The sequence below is a fragment of the Rhizophagus irregularis genome, chromosome 24, assembly GCF_026210795.1.
Source record: "Rhizophagus irregularis chromosome 24, complete sequence".
Classification (NCBI taxonomy): domain Eukaryota; kingdom Fungi; phylum Glomeromycota; class Glomeromycetes; order Glomerales; family Glomeraceae; genus Rhizophagus; species Rhizophagus irregularis.
This window is the reverse complement of record NC_089452.1, coordinates 170,638-190,950: the sequence shown is the minus strand read 5'-3', so window position 1 is coordinate 190,950 and position 20,313 is coordinate 170,638. Positions and strand designations below refer to the sequence as shown.

General features: G+C 27.9%; 2 protein-coding genes across 2 annotated transcripts; both read left to right on the top strand.

Annotated features, from left to right (window-relative positions):
* Positions 1 to 94: 94 nt before the first annotated feature.
* OCT59_015767 (uncharacterized protein) lies at positions 95 to 1,489 on the top strand (the record flags this gene model as incomplete). The annotated part of the gene is made up of 1 exon (XM_025329732.2): positions 95 to 1,489. The coding sequence occupies one exon, from the start codon at positions 95 to 97 to the stop codon at positions 1,487 to 1,489; it is 1,395 nt and encodes a 464-aa protein (XP_025181660.2).
* Positions 1,490 to 8,654: 7,165 nt separating this feature from the next.
* OCT59_015766 (uncharacterized protein) lies at positions 8,655 to 10,678 on the top strand (the record flags this gene model as incomplete). The annotated part of the gene is made up of 6 exons (XM_066132033.1): positions 8,655 to 8,718; positions 8,988 to 9,218; positions 9,519 to 9,695; positions 9,915 to 10,169; positions 10,317 to 10,372; positions 10,457 to 10,678. 6 exons carry the CDS (start codon positions 8,655 to 8,657, stop codon positions 10,676 to 10,678), a joined length of 1,005 nt encoding a protein of 334 aa, XP_066003065.1.
* Positions 10,679 to 20,313: the final 9,635 nt, after the last annotated feature.

The window sequence follows — 20,313 nt, the reverse complement described above, 5'->3', positions numbered from 1 at the left end:
GAGAAAAGTGATAAACGTGATAATATACTCGATAAGGTACGATGAAAAACCAGAGTACACGTATAAGGGAATAGAAACAATAATAGAAATAATTATGGAGAATTGGTTGAGAGTGGATGACGAAGGAAAAATAATGGTAAGTGTAAATAAGATAAAAGAGGAGATACAGACTAATGAAGAGATAATAGAATTTGGGCATCGTATTGGAGAAAAAGAGATAGAGAGACGATTTAACGAGTACTGGTTATGGTACAAAATGAAAACAGGAGTAGTAGAGGAATCAGATAGGACGAGAGACTATTTTAAAGGTTTACTATATTTAGAAGAAACGATAGCTAATAAGGAAAATAAATGGAAAGTGACTAGATTTCAAAGGAGTATGAGATATACAACAAAGGTAGCATATCTTAAATATAAGGACGGATGGAAGAATAACCAGTTAACAGAAGAAATAATCAAAGAATTCATAACAAGCAAACAATTTGAGGCGAGAATCAGTGATGCCGGGAGTAGTGAGCTTAATTTGGTAGATTCTGAGATAAGTGAAGATAGTAGTGATGATAAAGAAACATCAGGATTAAGTATAGCAGATATTAAAGAAAAGCTAAATAGGAAAGGAGTATTGATAGAAGAACTAAAAATAGAAAGAGTGATAAGATTAGGATATGGACCGAATCAAATATTAGTAGTAGAATTTTGGGTAAAGTATAACGAATTAGAGAACCTATCAGACGAAAAATTAAAAAGTGAATTGGATGAATGGGTGAGGATGAAAACTCAGGAAAATAAGGAGGCGATAGCGAAGTTTGAACAAATAATTGCTAAATTAGGCATAGTAATGTCAGAAGGTATCATATGGTATTTGTATAATTGGGGATTTAGCGAGGAAGATATAGGAAATAGACGATTCTTACAGGAATACATGGGGTTAATAAAAATATATCCGTTGATAAACGAGAAGAATCAGGTAATTGTGAGAATGCTATTGAAACAGTTTAATGAAGAAGGAGAAAGAGCAGAAACTGAAGAATGGTTAGAAAGAGCACAGGAAAATGAGATAAAGGTCTCAGAAAGTGAATTATTGACATTGTGGAATATGGGGTATACGGAAGAAGAGGTATTCACAGAAGGATTAATTGGAAAATTTCAAGAAATAAAAGATGGATTGAAAACAGCCGTGACAAGAGAATTAGACCTGTGGCTGGCAAAGAAACGAAATAAGAAAGAGGTAGAGAATGAATCAAGTAGGGAAGAAGATGAGATTGATAAAACGATAATGGCAGTATACGAACTATTACTGGAAACGGAGAATGAGCTAACGAAAATAGATATCAGTAGGATATTAAGATTAGGATTTGATCAATATGAATTGGTCACAGATGGATTTATAAGAGAATACAAAGTCGTACATAAGAAGGATGATAAGAAAGTTCATAGACCCTATAAAAAATATGTATACGGTTTTTATACTGTATATACGTATTTTTGATACAGTTTGCATTTTTACATACGGCATATCAGTATAATGTATACTGTTCGCAAAATGTGCTTAGTAAAAAATACAATAAAGTATACGGTAAACATACTGTGTGATACGGTATATTAAATTCATACGTCTATAACGTATATCATTTCTACTGTATATTAGTATTTTGTATACGGTTCACAAAAATATTGTAAATAAAGGATACGGTATACATATTATTCTACAGTATATTAAAATTTATACGTTTATAACGTATTTTCTACAGATATACACAGGTCAAATAAATAAAAATCAGATTTTTGCCCTTTTTAATATGGCTGTCTGATTTTTTGGCAATTTTAATATAATATTTCCGATTTTAATAAATATTTCTGATTTTAATATAATATTTCTGATTTTTAACATGAAATTGCCGATTTTTGGTTATTTGTAATAGGATTTTTCGATTTTAATATATAACATGTGATTATGTATTACGGTTTAATATTTATTTATTAACTTAGATTTTTTTTATTTCAGTTATAATTATTTTTTTGCCTTAAAAACTTTACTAAAATACTTTTTAAATACTTTATAAAATAGAATTAAAATATTTTTTTTCTTAAATATAAATACATTTAAATTAAATAACTCATAATTTAAAATATAAACAAATATTATATTTTTTTTACATATATTTCAAAGTATGGTTTGAGCATTTTGGCTGAAGTAAATCTTATTCTTTTAATTAAAAGTAGTTTAGTAAGTTTAAAACTGTTAAGATCATAAAAGTACAGTTAATATTTTTGGAATTATTTACATTTTTTATATTATACAGTAGTATTAAGTTACAAATTTTTTTACCTTCAGAGCGTATTTTGAGATCTTTAGCCAAAGTAAATCAACTTCTTATATTAATTGTAAGTTGTTCGGCAGGTTAAAATCTACTTGGATATTAATTTTCACGAAGGTACAGTTAATACTTGATGAGATATTTACAATTTTCACAACAGTACTCATTCACAACTTTTATTTTTTTCATTTTGTCACTTCAGAGCGTATTTTGAGCACTTTATCCAAAGTAAACAACTTCTTATATTAATTGAAAGTTGTTTAGCATGTCAAATTCTACTTGAATATTAATTTTCACGAAGGTACAGTTAATACTTGATGAGTTATTCACGATTTTCACAATGGTACTCATTTACGAATTTTATTTTTTTCCGTTTTGTCACTTCAGAGTGTATTTTGAGCACTTTAGTCAAAGTAAATCGACTTCTTTTATTAATTGAAAGTTGTTTAGCATGTCAAAATCTACTTGAATATTAATTTTCACGAAGGTACAGTTAATACTTGATGAGATATTTACAATTTTCACAACAGTACTCATTCACGACTTTTATTTTTTTCATTTTGTCACTTCAGAGCGTATTATGAGCACTTTATCCAAAGTAAACCAACTTCTTATATTAATTGAATGTTGTTTAGCATGTCAAATTCTACTTGAATATTAATTTTCACGAAGGTACAGTTAATATTTGATGAGTTATTCACGATTTTCACAATGGTACTCATTTATGAATTTTATTTTTTTTCCGTTTTGTCACTTTAGAGCGTATTTTGAGCACTTTAGTCAAAGTAAATAGACTTCATTTATTAATTGAAAGTTGTTTAGCATGTCAAAATCTACTTGAATATTAATTTTCACGAAGGTACAGTTAATACTTGATGAGTTATCCACGATTTTCACAATGGTACTCATTTACGAATTTTTTTTTTTCCGTTTTGTCACTTCAGAGCGTATTTTGAGCACTTTAGTCAAAGTAAATCGACTTCTTTTATTAACTGAAAGTTGTTTAGCATGTCAAAATCTACTTGGATATTAATTTTTACGAAGGTACAGTTAATACTTGATGAGTTATTCACAATTTTCACAACAGTACTCATTTACGAATTTTATTTTTTCCATTTTGTTACTTCAGAGCGTATTTTAAGCACTTAAGCCAAAGTAAATCGACTTCTTTTATTAATTAAAAATTGTTCAGCAGCTTAGAATCTACTTGAATATTTATTTTAATGAAGGCACAGTTAATATTTGTGGAGTTATTAATTTTTTATAATTGTGCGTATTGCATTAAATTACAAGTAAATTTATATTCTTAATGTATTTTGTTTAAAATTTAATTATTTAAGATTAGTTTTTTATTTAATATTGCTTAATAAAATATTTTTTAAATTTTAATTCAATATTACAATATAATTTTTTATAAAAATATATATTTTATAATGTATATACAATTTTTTTGTATAGTGAAAAAACTGAAAAACACTAGTCGAAATAAGGCAAATCGGAAATAAGGCAAATCGTCCTTATTTCGGCTAAATTTCGGCTAATAATTGACGATCATCTGTATATCAGGTGACATTCGGCATAGCCGATTTCCAATTTCACTAGTCGAAAAAGGCCGGCCTATATTCAATTAAAAATTCGACCATGATCTACGATTAGACATTGGTCGAATAGTCTAATTAAACGTCACGCGTTATGCATATCAAAGTTTAAAAAAGGATCTTTTTTAAACTTTTCCCTTTCATCCCTTCCTTTCACTTCACTTCGTCCCTACTTTCCCCTGTCCTTTCGTCCTTCCCCTCCCTTCTCCTATTGTCCTTTCCTTTCCCTTTCGTCCTTTCATTTCGTTCCCGCTCTCCCCCTCTCCCCCTTTTCTCACACCTTTCTTTCGCCTCTTTTTCTTGGAAGTAATGTAAGTTTCATTTCGAAACTTACATATTTTTTTTTAAAATTTTTTTTTTTTTAATTTAAGAAACGAATTTCTTTTCATTGTTTTTTTTTGTAGGACGCATAAGAGGACGCCGGCTTTAACACGAAACCGGACTTTAAGGTAAAAAATGGGGAAAGGGGGAAGGGGAAGGGGATTTAGAACCAAGATTCTTAAGAATCTTGGTTTTTATTTTTTTAATATTTTGGAACGGTTACTAACCGTTCCTTTCTTTTTTATAGGTTTCGGGCGGGCTTCCTAGTTCCGAAGAATGGAAAAGAACCAAGATTCGTAAGTAAACGAATCTTGGTTTAATTTTTTTTGTTTTTTTTTGTAATATTAACGAACGGTTACTAATAACCATTTTTTTTCTTTTTTTAGGTTCGGGTGGGTTTCCGATCTTTGGAAAAAGTGAAACCAAGATTCGTAAGTAAGTACGAATCTTGGTTTAATTTTTTTTTATTATTATTATTACGAACACTTACTAATAACCGTTCTTTTCTTTTTTTTAGGATCGGGTGGATTTCCGAATTCTGAAGTACGGAAAAGAACCAAGATTTGTAAGTATATACGAATCTTGGTTTTGGTTTTGTTTTTTTTTTATTATTTGGAACGGTTTACTAACCGTTCCTTTCTTTATTTTTTAGGTTTCGGGTTGACTTCCGAAGATCGGAAGAAAAGGAACCAAGATTCGTAAGTAAGTACGAATCTTGGTTTATTTTTTATTTTTATTTTTTATTATTTTGGAACGGGTACTAACCGTTCCTTTCTTTTATTTTATAGGTTCGGGTGGGCTTCCAAGTTCTGGAGAACGGAAAAAGATCAAGATTCGTAGGTATATACGAATCTTGGTTAAATTTTTTTATTAATATTAATGAACAGTTACTAATAACCGTTCTTTTCTTTTTTTATAGGTTTGGGTGGATTTCTGACGAATGGATGAATCAAAACCAAGATTCGTAAGTACGAATCATGGTTTATTTTATTATTATTATTTTATTATAATTTTGAATTAGCAATATTTATTTGTAATTTAGATAGATGCTAATAATAATAATATAATTATAAAGTTTTTAAGCATTTAATTAATAAATACATTTAATAAATTTGATAATAAAAATTGAAATAAATTCAGAAAAAAATAGTCCGATTTTTGTCCGATTTAAGTTCTGAAGTACATCTGATTGACTGTCCGAATTTAGTATGATTTAGTTCTGATTTATGTCCGATTTAAGTTCTGAAGTACATCTGATTGGCAGTCAATCGGATAACAATCGGAATATATTTTTTTTGTAAAAATCGGACATATTTCAGCCGTAATTCGACCTAAAATAGGATATCCGATTTTTAGCCGATTTGCCTTATTTCGACTAGTGAAATGTGGTTAAGAATTGGTAATACGGCTGTAAAAAGTCACAAATCAGACAAATATAGCTAAAATCAGCCAATTTTTATTTATTTGACGTGTGATAGAGTAAGTTTTTCTACACTTTAAAGCATCAAACAATACTAGTATCTGCTAATATGTACTACCCAAAAACTCACTGATGTAAAATCACAATTATTAAAAAATTCACAAGAATTTTTGTTAATACTGTTTAATTTTTAAGTTCAAAGTGTGATTGATAATACTAAATTCAAAACTCAATTATAAATCATTTTTATAAATTATAATTTAAAAATTAAGCAGTATTAAGGAAAATTCTCATGAATTTTTCTTAATACTACTTAATTCTAATTTAACTAATTTAGTATTAAGGTTTTAATTTAAAAATTAAGCAGTATCAAGGAAAATTCTTGTGAATTTTTCTTAATACTGCTTAATTCTAATTTAACTAATTTAGTATTAAGGTTTTAATTTAAAAATTAAGCAGTATCAAGGAAAATTCTTGCGAATTTTTCTTAATACTGCTTAATTCTAATTTAACTAATTTAGTATTAAGGCTTTAATTTAAAAATTAAGCAGTATCAAGAAAAATTCTTGCGAATTTTTCTTAATACTGCTTAATTCTAATTTAACTAATTTAGTATTAAGGCTTTAATTTAAAAATTAAGCAGTATCAAGGAAAATTCTTGCGAATTTTTCTTAATACTGCTTATATCTGCCAATTCGTGAAATTAGCCAAACATAAAGATTTGCACATTTTAACAAGAATTATGTTTCACAAGCTTAAATTGTATGTGTTACATAATCAGATGATCTAAATCTATCAAAAAATAAAAAAAAAATTTTTAACGTTTATTCAAAAATAACAATGGCAACTACTTTCTTTTTCAATCACTTTTCAATCACTTTTCAATCAGATTTTTGTTAGGTGACTTAGAAAAGTTTATAGGCATATATAGCAGGTTTTTTTTAATCAGTAAGTAAGAAAACAAATATTAATAATTTTTATTAATAAGAAAAATCTTTTTTAATTTATTTTTAACCTTATTTCCTTCTTTTTTTTAGTAAAAATATATACAAAATAAAAATGTGAGTTATGATTTAGAGTTTTTGAGATGTTTTTTTTTGTTTTTTACTATACTAATTTTATTCTACTTGTTAATTACTTTTTAAAATTGATTTTATTAATTTATTCAATTTAAAACAGAAATGGCAAATAAAAACTTGTTAAGTAAAGTAAAAAGAGCCCAATAATACCTGTAAAGATCATCTTTTGGTAAGAATTATAATTTTAAAAATTTTTGTGTCAGAGTTTTATTCAATTAACAAAATCGTTAATATCTCGGCGTACATGTATGCTAAACACATATATTTATATTCATATGAAAGCCCAGAATCTACTCTACCTGATCGAAAAAAGATTATTCAAATCGAATTACTAGATGTGAAGATATTAACGATCAAAGTCAAAGGTTAAAAATAAATATATTGAACGTAATTATTCAGCAACTTGTGATCCAATTCATGTGATATTTGGTTTATGGATAGCTCTTGATTACCTCTTTCTAATGAATATAAATTATTCGTCTAGCACACATACACGTTAAGTTATTCAATATTTTGTCATGACAATTATATTTAAATTTTTTAATTTTAATGATATTATTAAAAAAATCAAAAATAATATAATCAAATCAATTTTATTTATATCAGCGGTGTGAATCTATCATTTTCATGTAAATTGTATTAGCATTTTCTTAATAAAGTTAGTTTTTTGAATATAAAAACTTAATTCCATAAATCAGTCCATATGTTAATTCTAATTTAACTAATTTAGTAGTATTAAGGCTTTAATTTAAAAATTAAGCAGTATCAAGGAAAATTCTTGCAAATTTTTCTTAATACTGCTTAATTCTAATTTAACTAATTTAATATTAAAGCTTTAATTTAAAAATTAAGCAGTATCAAAGAAAATTCTCACAAATTTTTCTTAATTCTAATTTAACTAATTTAGTATTAAGGCTTTAATTTAAAAATTAAGCAGTATTAAGAAAAATTTTTACAAATTTTCTTATTAAAAAAAAAGAACTTTTAAATTACTAATTAAACTTTAAAAACAATCTGTATGATTTAAATTTTAAAAAAAATACTTCTGCTTTTTAATTTTCGCATTTCTACATTTAACCAATTAAAATTCAGCTGATCGCCGATCACATGCATTAATAACACGTTATTGTTTATTTTTTGTTTATTTTTTCAAAAATATTCTTTTCTCTTCTTTTTTTTTAGAAAAAAAAGACAATAAAAATGAATACCAAAATTATTTTAACATATAATAATAAAAATTAAATAAAAAACTTATTTTGATAATATATAATATATATATTTGTACCAAACTATTAATTATACAAAAAGTGATATGCACGTATATCAATTAACAATTACTTTCACTAATATCTCTCTGGAATTGTAATGGTGAATTTTAACAATATTAATTAAACAACTATATGTACACCATTTTATGTTTTTATTTTTATATTAATATTATATGTTAACATATATTAATTATATTTTTTTTTACTTTTATGTATTTTATTTAATTTTTTTTAATATATTACTAACATTACTACTATCGTTTTATTACTTTTTTATATCTAACTAATATATTAATAATATTACTAACTTTTTATTATTTCTTTTTTATATTTAAAATAATAATAATATTACTAATTAAATTTCTTTTTTTTACTAACCTTTTATTATTCCTTTTTTATATTTAAAATAATGATAATATTACTAATTAAATTTCTTTTTTTTTTGTTTATATTTTGCTAATATTATTTTTTTTACAAATAGTATATTATTTTATACTAGTTTTTTATTTATATTATTTATAAAAAAATATTTGTATATTTAATATTATTTAATAAAAATTTTATTGATTATAAATGCATTTTAAATTCTGTTTGCAAATATAAAATATACGATTTAATTGAATAATATATACTATTTATCAGTACAAAATATGCAGTTTAAACTGGAAAAAAGTACTGTTTATCAGTATAAAATATACGGTTTATCCTGGAAAAGTATACTGTTCGCAATATAAAATATAAAACAATATACTGTTTATTGGTATAAAACATACGGTTTTTCTACTGTTTACAAGTATAAAACATACGTGTGAAACTGGAAAAATATATTGTATGCAAACCGTATATATGATACGGTGTGCAGAATACTGAATATATACAGTATGTGAAAATACTGTAATTATACGGTAATAATACTATAAATATACTGTTCGCAAAATACGAAAATACAGTATACTAACGAACCGTATATATATTTTTTATAGGGAGAACGTTACATTCATATCTGGTAAAAAGAGGGTTGATTAGAAATATAGATGAGGACGATTCAGATGAATCAGATTCACAAAGAGAGCTAGAAAAAGACCACGAGGAATCTCAAGATGAAGACCATTTTAGGAAATCAGAAACTTCTTCAGAAGAAGAAGAAAAATCAAGTGATGAGTCTGAAAAACTTATAAATACACCTGGAAAAAGCTTTTCTGAACACTCAGATAGTGAGCAAGAAAAAGAAAATAAAAAAGAAAATAAGAAACTAACAATAAAAACACCAGTAATACCAATACCTATAACACTAATACCAGCAACAATGGGAGTAACTAGAGCTGAGATGAGACAGGACTTACAAGCATTAGGAACGGTTATATTTGGACATGATGTAAGAAATAATTGGAATAATTTGAATGTACCACTGATAACTATGACTGGATTACAAGGAGAAATACAAACTGTGGATCAAAGAGTAAATGCGACTAGGGGATTATTAGTGGAATTTCCAAAATTTTATGGAACCCCAGACGAAGACGTAGAAGAATGGTGCGATAGGTTTGCAAGGGCATATCAAACAAATGGATTACCAGATGATGATGCGCAAAAGTTCAGGATAGCTGAAGCTCAACTGGGATATGGAGCGTCAGATTGGTTTAGAACTGAGGGAGCAACTATAACTGGATGGAGAGCTAATGATAATACAGGTTTGAGACATGAAATAATAGCTAAATATGCTAGTGACAGGATTAAAGACAAATGGTTAGAAAAGTTGGAAGAAATAAAACAATTGAGCGGAGAGACAATAGACAAATACTATATCAGGTTCAAGTATTTGTTGAAAAGAGCAGGAGGAGATGCAGTAGTAGCTGCAGGAAATCAAAAAAGGATTTTTATTAGGGGATTAAATGCCGATCATGTTAAAGACGTAGTTATGGGTAGTCCTGCGGATTTGGCAAGAGTACTAGAATTGGCTAGAGCTTCAGAAAAAGGATATGACGCCTTGAAAGGAAAATTCAAGCAAGAGGAACCAGAACCAGTTGTGAAACCAAAAGAAGCAACAAAGAAACAAGATAAGTACGACATAGATGATTTGACAAGAGATTTTGCAAGGCTAAAAGCAAGTGATGAGGCAAAAAAGTTAAAATTGATAGAAGAAAATAGAAGACTAAGAAGTCAAGGTCAAAACCAATTTAGGATGAGGCAGACACCAACGTGTTTCAATTGTGATAGAAGAGGACATTTAACGAAAGATTGTCCCGAAAGGTGAAGATACGATAGAAAAGTAAATGTGATAGAAGAATATGATGAATACGAATATGATGAAGGTCAAGGATATGAGGATTATAATGACGAATATGGAGACTATGATGAATTACCAGAGGTATATTATAACGAGTACGATATATATCCGGTACAAACTAGAAAGAATGAGAGAACTAAAGATAGTGTTATACAAGAGGATAAGGAACAAAGGAGTAATGAAAAGTGGAATCAAAAACGAAGATCGGTAGAAGAAAAAAACGTGATTGAAGAGGTAGAAATGGAAAAACCATCTATGGAACCAGGGGCAAGAATGTATTCAGAAGTACCTATAACAAAGGATGGTAGCAGGCGATTGAAAGGCGTACAGAAAAAAGATGGAACATATTATTATCCAGGAAGGAAACAAAGAGAAGATGGAACTTGATATAAACCAGAAAGATCAAACAAATTAAGAGAATATGGACCAAGATTGGTTGAGGAAGTACCACCTTATGATATAGTAAGAGATGTTAGAAATGCTAGAGCAAATATAACGTTTGGACAACTTGTGAATGAAAATTCAAAGTAACATAGTAAGTTAAGGCAAAAAACGTATAGACTAAATGCGATAAATAAGAAGGATTGACTACACTCGGTAGAAAAAATCGAAATGAATGATAGAAAAACTACCGCAATGAGAGCAGAATTGGAAATAGAGAATCAGATAGTTAGTGTAATCATTGATACAGGAGCAGCGATAAGTGTAATAACGGATAAACTATGAAGAAAACTGGGAATTCCTATATTAAAGAAAAGCAAATTTAGATGCACTATAGCGAATGGAGAAAAAATAGAAGCGTTAGGAAAAGCGAGAATAATTATTAGATATGAAGACGAATTAGAAATTGAGAAAGAAGTAGAAGTGATTGATTCGAGTGAAGAAGATTTAATATTGGGAAATGATATTTGGAAAAAATTAAATGTGAGTATAGACTTTGAGAATAAAGAAATGAGAATTGAGAGACATGAGGAGACAATAGTAATTCCAATAAACTATGAGAAAAGTCCTGAAGAATTTGAAGATCCTGAGTCATCAAGTGATGAAGAGGAATATGAGAGTGATAACGAAAGGACAAAGCATAAGGTATATCAGACTTTTAAATAGGAAGTCTTGGCTCTGAAAAGAGAGAGACAGTAAAGATGCAATCTAGAGAAGACAAATTTTTGGAAAAATTGAATATAGGGGAAGTGGATAACGATGAGAAAAATGATATGATAAAAATGTTATTAAAATATCAGGATATTTTAGAATATGACAAAGAGAAAGAAGGTAGAACAAGAATAGTGAAACATAGGATAGAAATTGAAGAAGGAGTGAAACCGATAAAACAGAAGAGATACAAGGAAACTGAAGAGAAGTCAAAAGTCATAAGAGAAGAAGTAGATAAGTTATTAAGACAAGGAAAGATAAGGAAATCAAATAGCCCATGGAGTTCACCTGTGACATTAGCGAAAAAGAAAACAGGAAAGTACAGATTTTGTATTGATTATAGACAACTGAACAAAGTAACTATACAAGATAGTTACCCGCTACCAAGGATAGATGAATTGCTGGAAAAGTACAGGAAAGCAAGATGGTTCTCGAGTATTGATTTAGCAGCAGAATTTCATCAGATAGAAATGGACGAGAGGGATAAAGCTAAAACAGCTTTTGTATGCGCAAAAGGATTATATGAGTATAATGTAATGCCATTTGGATTAACAAATGCGCCAGCAACCTTTCAGAGAGTAATGGACGAGATATTGAAAGAATTTATAGATGATTTTGTGGTGGTATACATAGATGACATCATGATATTTTCTGAAAATTTAGAGGATCATATGGAGCACTTAGAAAAAGTATTGAAAAGATTACAAGAACATAACTTGATCATAAAATTGAAGAAATGTAAGTTTTTAGAAAGAGATATCAAATTTTTAGGGCATATAGTTGGAAATGGTGGACTAAGACCAGATGAAAAGAAAATTGAAAAGGTACAAGGGATCAAAGAACCGGAAATAGTGAAAGAAGTGAGGTCATTTCTAGGATTATGTTCTTATTACAGGAAATTCGTGGAAAATTTCTCAAAGATAGCTAAACCTCTAACGAGTTTAGTAAAGAAAGAAATGGAGTTTATATGGGGTAAGGAACAACAAAAAGCATTTGACACGTTGAAGGAAAAGTTGACAAAATATCCTATATTACAATATCCTAATTATGAGAAAGAATTTATATTAATAACAGACGCTTCAGGAGATGGTATTGGAGCGATATTAAGTCAAAAAGATGAAAAAGGACGAGAAATAGTAATAGCTTACGCAAGTAGAAGCCTGCAAGGAGCTGAGAAGAGATATCCAATAACTGAATTAGAATGCTTAGCAGTAATATGGGGAGTAAAACATTTCCATAAATATTTAGTTAATTGAAAATTCAAAGTGATAACAGACCATGCAGCCTTAAAAGGATTGATGAGTGCTAAAATACCAATAGGAAGAAGAGCTAGATGGGTAATGGAATTGCAGCAGTACAACTTTGAAATTATACACAGACCTGGAAAAGAGAATAAGAATGCTGATGCGTTATCACGATTATTAACAATGAAAAAGGGTAAGAAACCAACGATAGTAATAATTGATGGAGTAGACGGAGTAGGTAAAACTAGTGTAGTAACTAATCTAATAAAAGAATGGGAAAAACAAGGATTAAAAGTAAGGTTCAATACATTCAAAAGAAGAAGAGGAGATAATCCAGAATTCGAAATTCCAAAATTAGAAACTGAATGGAAATTTAGAAAGGAAGTAGTGGAACAAATAAACAGGAGAATGTTAGAATTTGATAAAGATACTGATATAGTAATATTGGATAAATCACCTTATTGTGAATATTTCTATCAAAGAACCAAGAGTTTTGATAGGGGATTGATAACACCAGAAGGAAATCACGAAATGGAAAAAGAAATATTCAGGTATAAAGATTTGATAGATATTAAAGGCTATAGTAATATTTCTGGAGAACAACAACTGTTGGGAAAATTACATAGGAAGAGAGATGAAAAAAGGAAATGGAGGACATAAGTCATCATATGACACGTTGAAAAAAGAGGAGTATATGGATATGGTTAGAATGTTTAAAGAGCATCAAAATTTATATACGAATACTAAAAAGTACAGTGTAGTGAAGATCAAAAATGATCAAAGGAGTTGGGAAAAAGTATATAAGGAGATAGAAGATTGGAGAAAAGTACGAAGTTAAAAATATGGAACAAGTGATAAGAACAACGAATTCAGAAATAGAAACACTAATCAAGGCACTGAGAGACGTTCAAAAAGAAATTATTGCGTTAAGAGATAAGAATAGAGAGTTGGATAATATAATAACCGACGATTGGAATAAAAAAGAAGTATCATCAATCAAAGAAATACAGGAAGAGATAATAAAAATAGAAATAACTATAAGTAAAATTGAAATATATAAAGAAATATTATGGAAGAGAGTGAGTATGACAGAATAATTAAAAATATTGCAAATGAAAAGAAATACGAAATTATAGAAGGGATAGTTTATCGAAGAAAAGATGAAAAGAGGCTAAGAGTAATTAAAAGATTTGAATTTGAAGGGTTAATGTATATGATGCATGATAATGAATTGTCAGGACATTTTGGGATGAACACTACCTATGAAAAGATAAGAGAAAGATATTATTGGAAAAATATGAGAAAAGATATTGAAAAGTACGTTAGAATGTGTCGGAATTGTCAAATGAGAGGAAGACCAATTGGAAGAAATGAACTACATCCTATAAGGATAGGAGAACCATTTGAAGTGATAGGGATAGATATAGTAGGACCATTGAATGAAACAGGTAAAGGTAACAAATACATAGTAGTAGCGATAGATTACTTCACGAAATGGGTAGAAGCCAGAGCATTAAGAGAAGCAACAGCTAACGAAGTAACAGAATTTTTATGGGAGGATATAATTTGCAGACATGGATGTCCTAAGAAAATAATAAGTGACAGAGGAACACACTTTAATAATAGGATGATGGAAAAACTAGTTGAAAGATGTGGGATAAATCATAGATTATCAACACCATATCATCCAGAAACGAATGGATTAGTAGAAAGATTCAATCGGACGCTATGTGAATTATTAGCAAAACTAGGAGGACAAGATTGGGATAGAAATATACCATCTGTGTTATTTGCATATAGAACAAAGAAACATAAGTCAAGTAATATGCAACCATTTTATGTAACATATGGTAGGGAGGCAAGAATACCATTGGACAAGGATGAAAATAAAATGACCATGATGGAAAGAGTGAAAACGTTGATTGAAGATCTACTGAAAATAAGATTCAAAGTAAAGGAAAACTTGATGAAAGCACAGGTAAAACAGAAAGGATATCATGACGAAAAGTATAAAATAAAAGAAGAATTTGAAATAGGAGAAAAAGTGCTATTATATGAAGCATGGAGAGAAAAACAATGGTCAGGAAAATTACAGGAAAAGTGGAAAGGACCATATGTAATCCATGAGAAATTATTAAATGGATCTTATCGATTGAAAGAATTAAATGGATAAGTTCTAAAAACACCACAGAATGGTAAATGGTTGAAGAAATATCAAGATAAATTGAGGTTCGAACCCAGGATAGTGATTAAAGGGAAAGAAGTAATAGATAGGAGGGAATTTAAATTTGATTGAGACCCAAGTTTGATTCGATTTAGGATAGTTAATTAATTTTAGGAGTATTGTGGGGACACAATATTTATTGGTGGGGGAATTTTGTAGTATGCAGAATTTGATAGAAAATTAATTAATAATGAGGCGTAGGTATCTTAGTATTTTAAACGTATAAGAAATAATAAAATAATAAGTCACGTGATGATCGACCCAAATGATGAGCACAAATGATAAACTATTTGTTTATTGTTTATGACCCAAATGATTGACACTAATGATAGGCAATTTGTTTATTTATTTGTCTACAATGGAATTTATTTGTCCACAATGAGAGTAACTCCTAGACACGAATATAAACTGTATCTAGTATGAAAAGATAGAAGAGATATTCTAAAAAGGAAATATTAGATGAGATATTTCAAAAAGAACTATTAGATGAGATATTCAGAAAAGGAGATATAAACTCCAGGACATGAGTATAAACTGTACCAATTAGAATAGATAAGTCATGTGAATTCAAGGGTAATAGAAAATATTATTTAAAGAACATTTATTTGATCTGAATAAACTAACAAATTTTTGAACAGATAATTTCGAGAAAGTGAAAGGATAGAATCACTGGTAAAAAAATGATTTATCCTACACATATCTTACACATATTGGGTACTCAAAATGTAGAAAATCATACACAAATAATACACATATCATACACATATCGGGTACTAATATATATATCATACATATATCAGGTACCTGATAGGTATACTATATATATAAGTACCCGATATGTATATGATATGTGTATTATTTGTGTATGATTTTCTACATTTTGAGTACCTGATATATGTAAGATATGTGTAGGATATGTGTAGGATAGACCATTTTTTACCAGTGAATTTTTACCCTTATTATTTTGAATTTATATTGAATTTTATTTGTAATGAAATATGAATCAACCATAATTTATTCTTGATGAAAGTTGTGAAAGGCATGAATCTTTTAGATTCTATTAGTCTGAAAGAACAACATTTTGTTTTATTTTATTCAACCTTTAAAAATGAACCACTAAACCAAGTGAAATTAATATTTTTATACGAAGTTCTGACCCTATACATGAGTTTTCATGTATAATGAGGTATGCATGTGGCAGGTGCATCCTTCACCGCATCAATTCAATTTTTCGTTTAACATAACCCTTTCCCTCCTGTTTTTGGATTTTTTATGTAAAAAAAATACATGTAATTTAGGCTGGAATTATACAAATCTTTAAGTCTTGGCCGGAATTATCATCCAAAATTTTTGCTCACTCTTTTGGTCAAAATTTTGGCCAATATTAATGGTAATTCTGGTCATGTATTGTATTTTATGTATTTTTTTTTGTCCCCCCCTCTAGATTGGGGCTCCTATGTAGTGTTCTGAACGGATCGAATCAGACCGGATTTTAGTCAAATCTGATCTGATCCGATCTGGATCTGGATCGGTTTTCATAAATAAATCAAATAAAAAAGTCTTTCGCAATGTTTTTTTTTAATATAGTTATAAGACGTTGCGAAATGACTTTTTATTGGCAAATTATCAAATAAAAAACGTTTTTCACAAAATTTTTATTAATACAGTTAAAAACCATTGCGAAAATGATTTTTTATCAGTAAATTATCAAATAAAAAACGTTTTCGCAACGTTTTTATTAATATAGTTAAAACTGCTGCGAAAAATGTTTTTTTTTCGTTAAATTATAAAATAAAAATGTTTCGCAACATTTCTCATTAATACAGTTAAAAAATGTTGCGAAAGATGTTTTTTTATTAAATAAAAATCTTTTTGCTACTTTTTTACTAACACAGTTAAAAACTGTTAGGAAAAGCGTTTTTTGTTAATGTACAAATAAAAATGTTAAACGGTGTTGTATTATGAAAAAGATGACATTTCGGCATCTTTTCATATTATTTTATACAAAAAGATGTCGAAACAGCATCTTTTTCATTTTTTTTTATCAAAAAAGATGCCGAAATAGCATCTTTTCGTATTGTTTCATGAAAAGAGATGCCGTTAGCATCTTTTTGTATTATCTTATAAAAAAGATGCCGAAATGGCATCTTTTCGTATTATTTCATAAAAAGAGATGCCGCTTCAGCATCTTTTCGTATTATTTTATGAAAATAGATACTGAAACAGCATTTTTTTGTATTATTTTATGAAAAAGATGCCAAAACAGCATCTCTTTCATTTTTTTTATCAAAAAAGATACCAAAATAGCATCTTTTCATATTATTTCATAAAAAGAGATGCCGTTCAGCATCTTTTCATATTATTTTATGAAAAAGATGCTGAAACAGCATTTTTTTCTTTTTTTTTATCAAAAAAAATGCTGAAACGGAATTTTTTTCTTTTTTTTATCAAAAAAGATGCTGAAATGGCATATTTTCATATTATTTCATAAAAAGAGATGCTGTTTCAGCATCTTTTCGTATTATTTTATAAAAATAGATGCCGAAACGGCATTTTTTCTTTTTTTTTATTAAAAAAGATGCCAAAATGGCATCTTTTCATATTATTTCATGAAAAGAGATGTCGTTTGGCATTTTTTCGTATTATTTTATGAAAATAGATGCTGTTTCGGCATTTTTTTGTATTATTTTATGAAAATAGATGCTGAAACGGCATCTTTTTGTATTATTTTATGAAAATAGATGCTGTTTCGCATCTTTTCATTTTTTTATCAAAAAAGATGCTGTTTCGGCATCTTTTCATATTATTTTATGAAAAAGATGCTGTTTCGCATCTTTTTCATTTTTTTATCAAAAAAGATGCCATTTCGGCATCTTTTCATATCATTTTATGAAAAAATATGCCATTTTTTTGCGTCTTTTTCATTTTTTTATTAAAAAAGCATCAAATCAGCGTTTTTTCATAAAATTCTGATTTAATCTTTTAATTTAATTGACGGTCAATTAACAAGTCAAGTTAAAATCAAATTCATTTACTATACATATTTAATAATATAAAAAATTGTTATCTCTGCTTACACATTATATTTCATTTAAACTTTATTTATAATTAAATCTATTTACAAATGAATTAAACCTATTTATAATAATAGAGATACAGTCAACTCTCTTTATAGTCACACATTTGGGACAGTCCATATTTGGTGATTATAAAGAGATGTGACTATATAAAAAATTTCTTATATTAGTATATTATAATTCCGGCCAAAAATTAACATAATTTTGGCCAAAATTATACTTAAAACTTTATTGTATCGTAACTCCTCCAATATTAATAGTAGAGAGATGATCTTACCGCCATTCGATTCGTCTTGATGAGACGGTTCTAATGGTATAAATTACATCGAAATCCAATCACTAGATTAATTTCCGAAATTAAAAAAATATTAATGGTTTTTGTGTAATAACTCTGCCAATATTGATCCTAGAGAGACGATCTTACTACCATTCGATGCGTCTTGATGCGACGAATCTAATGGTATAAAATACATCGAATTCCAATCACTAGATCAATTTCCGAAATTAAAAAATATTAAATGGTTTTTAAGTAGTAACTCCGTCAATATTGATCACAGAGAGATGAGCTTACCACCATTCGATTCGTCGTGATGAGGCGATTCCAACGAGCTATTAATCGTCTTTTTACAATCACTAGGTACCGAGATATTTAGCAAAATGTTAAATGGCACAGTAAACGTAAATCAAGGAATATAATAATGCCGATGCTTAACATTTTGTTGAATAACTCATCAGCCAGTGATCGTAAAAGGATAAAACTACCACCATTCGATTCGTCTCAGTGAGACGATTCTAACAAGCTATGGTACATCTTTGTACGATTATTAGATGCCAAGTTATTTAATATATTCTTTATATAACTGTGATTATAAACGGTTCTTTTTAATATAAGATTTTTGAGGATAGGTGTGATAGTGACTATATATAGATAGATTGTGACTATATAGGATAGATTTTAATAATAAAGTGTTTTGAACATTCAACTGGTGTGACTATATAGTAGAATGTGACTATAACGGGAGTGACTATAGAGGGAGTTGACTGTATTATCAAAGATAAAATAAGAAATATTAAAATTATTAAACTAACTACTGTTAAACAATGATAATGACCACCACGACCTTAAACATAAACACATTCTTATAGTTTTTCCAACCAACCGGTTTCTTTTATCAGTAATCAAATTTTTTCCTGATGAAAAAACTTGCTCAGAAGGTACACTTGTGGCTGGAATTGATAAAAAATCACGTGCCATTTTAGCAAGGCTTGGAAATTGTTGCTTATTATTCTTCCACCATTCAAGTGGATCTTCATTTCCATCAAGCTGGGGTAAAGAAAGATATATTTGGTACAGTCCCCTCTCGATATAACGAACCCTAGGTTCCAGCTGATCAGGGCTTCGTTATAAGCAACTTCGTTAACACTATAACGAATTATTCGGTATTGTATAACGAATTCTTCGGTATAGGAATATCGGTTATATAGTGCAGAACCTCTATACTCAACTACTTATGTATAATAACAATTGATTGATTATAAATTCCTAAAAAAAAATTTTTTTATATTAAATTAAAAAATTTAACCGATAATTTTTATAGATATGACCATTAGCTTTAAAAATTATCGGTTATTTTTTTTCTAAATTAAATTTTGGCTGAGTTTTAGCTGTTTAAAAATCTGTAATTTAAATATATTGATTAAATTTAGTTAAAATTGAGACTAGTTTAAATTTTTGTATTACAAGTTTTTTTAGCCATATTTAATGTACAGATTTTTTTTTTTTAATATGCTAAGAAGAAAAAAAATTTTTAAAACTGCAAAAAAAGATTTAATAAATAAGGTTGTTTAAATATAGGTTAATTTAATGTTATAGATTATAATTATATACCATCAAGTGAATATTTAAAAGACAGTTCAGATGAATTTATAAATGAAAAAATTCAAAAACTAAGTAATTTTACTTTAATTTGATCAAAAAATACATATAATAAAATACAAATCTCATCATCATATACCTGATTCATCAGTTTATAATGAAATACAATAAATAAATATATTATATAAATTTTAATATCTAAAATTCTAATTTCTGATTGGTTAATATATGTATCACGTGATGCTTACATAATCTGAAAAATTGAGACTTTTTATTTTATTTTATAAATCAATTCCTTTTAATAAATAGAGTTTAATTTTTTTTATAAAATTAAAATCCAATCATAAAATCAAATTTTATTCAATTTTTTTTAAGTTCCTATTATAGAGGTTCTGCACCGTACAGATCATGTGACTTGTTGATCTGATTACCGATAATTTAACATTTTT